This window comes from Pundamilia nyererei, unplaced genomic scaffold (assembly GCF_000239375.1).
Source record: "Pundamilia nyererei isolate P.nyererei 1_Seehausen unplaced genomic scaffold, PunNye1.0 scaffold00160, whole genome shotgun sequence".
Lineage (NCBI taxonomy): Eukaryota > Metazoa > Chordata > Actinopteri > Cichliformes > Cichlidae > Pundamilia > Pundamilia nyererei.
Window position 1 is genome coordinate 286247 of NW_005187561.1, and position 1759 is coordinate 288005.

Here is a 1759-nt window from a genome sequence, read left to right on the forward strand (position 1 = left end):
CTCTCTACTTCTTTGTTTAAATTTTTTCATATAAATTATTGTCTTGATTATTGTTTTATTGTAAATGCTTTCTTGTAAATGTTTTCTTGTATTTTACTTTTATAGTGTTTTGTGTTTTATTTTAATCATGTAAAGCACCTTGAATTGCCTTGTGCTGATAGTGTGCTATACAAATAAAACTGCCTTGCCTTGCCTTGCCTAAAAAGAGATTAAGAAGCAGAACTTTGTGCTGAAAACAGGTGAATTAGCAGAATTTCTGCAAAAAAAAAAAGGGGTAAAGAAGCTGAAGTTTGTGCTGAAAACAGCTGAAGAAGCTGGAATTTGTGCTGAAAAGTAGTGGAAAAAGTGAACATTCTGCTAAAAAGGGGTGAAAAAGCTGAAATTTGTGTTGAAAAGAGTTTAAACAGTTGAACTGTTAACTGATTTTTTTTTTTGTCATAAGCGGGATTCGAACTCCTGCTCTGAGAACAGCTGCTCATCTCACTGAGCTAAAACATGGCTCAGCCTGGCAAACAAAACTGGTGATCACACTGATAATGTGGTCCCATTAAGCAAAATTGGCCCAAAAATTGAATAAAAAGCTTAATATCTCAAAAAGTATAAACGTTATTAGCATGAAAAGATATAGCTGGTATTAGCAGAAGGAGCAGAACAGTATACCGGTAAAGTTTAAATCGGTTGAAAACTGAGGGAGTAGTTAACCAGCAAAGGTCTGAGCAACTAGAATAAGGTAGAATAAAGTTTAAAGAGAAACAGGATCTCACACAATTAAATGTTTCATACTCACTACATTATACAACCAAACAGAGGGAGTACAGCAGATAGTGGAGTGTGTTTTTATGCATAAAATATCTTCCCACACATTCATCCAGTGACTTGGATGATGGTTAGCGCCCACTTTGCCCACAGTAGTGTAAATATATCCTGCCGCAGCATGGGTGTCTCCGTGGTTTGATAGAAATGGACATTGCTGTCCTCTTGAATCAGAAGATTTCATGGGCAGCTGTCAAAAGTCATGCTCTTAACCCTGAGCTCGATTGGCTAGGACACACATGCAAACGGATACATCCGTGAGCAACACTCTGTGCACCTACGTTCCACATCGACTTGAACAGATGTTCAACTTGTGTGCCAGCGTGATCCAACGTGTGTGTTTATTTTTGTGTCTTTTTAGATCAGTTTTCCCCATTCATCCATCGTTCAGAGTGCTGGCCCTAGCAGAACCCCCTGTCGTGGGGAGTGCAGGCAGCAACAGCAGAGCTCAGCAGTGGTTGGGCCCCGAGGTGCTCACTATGTTCCTTTACCACAATGTCATGCCGCTGGCCAAAGAAGAGGAGATGGGCCTCATACAGGGACTGGTGAGACATACAAATACTGAGACCTACTAAAAATCTTGGATGGGTTTCAATCTCAGTGACCTTGACCTTGGTCAAAGGTCAGTGGTCAAGTTTTGTTAAAATCCTTTGAATTTGATAACTGGAAAACAAGGCGACGTAGAATTTTGAAATTGATCCCATACATGTGTCTCTAGGAGGCTGAGGGGTAGCACTGGTGTTTGCCAGTATTTTTCTAACTGGAAGACAACGCCTCTGTTTCCACTCCTTCTTGGCTTCTTTTTCTTCTTTTGTTTTTAGGCTCCTAATGTACCGATGGAAGGAGCAGAGCAGCTACTGCACCTCGCACACAGTCTCCGCAAGACAAATGACCCCACAGTAAGTGTGTGTGCTTTACATATGGCAGCAGTTCCCAAATGGTGGGC

At 40.9% G+C, this 1759-nt stretch overlaps 1 protein-coding gene across 1 annotated transcript in view; it reads left to right on the forward strand.

Annotated features, from left to right (window-relative positions):
- vwa8 (von Willebrand factor A domain containing 8) overlaps positions 1-1759 on the forward strand; it is a 79243-nt gene that overhangs the window by 28304 nt on the left and 49180 nt on the right. The window contains exons 15-16 of the mRNA XM_013913933.1: positions 1175-1358; positions 1635-1712. Of these exons, the coding sequence (XP_013769387.1) occupies positions 1175-1358; positions 1635-1712 (262 nt within the window). The remainder of the gene's footprint in view (positions 1-1174; positions 1359-1634; positions 1713-1759) is intronic.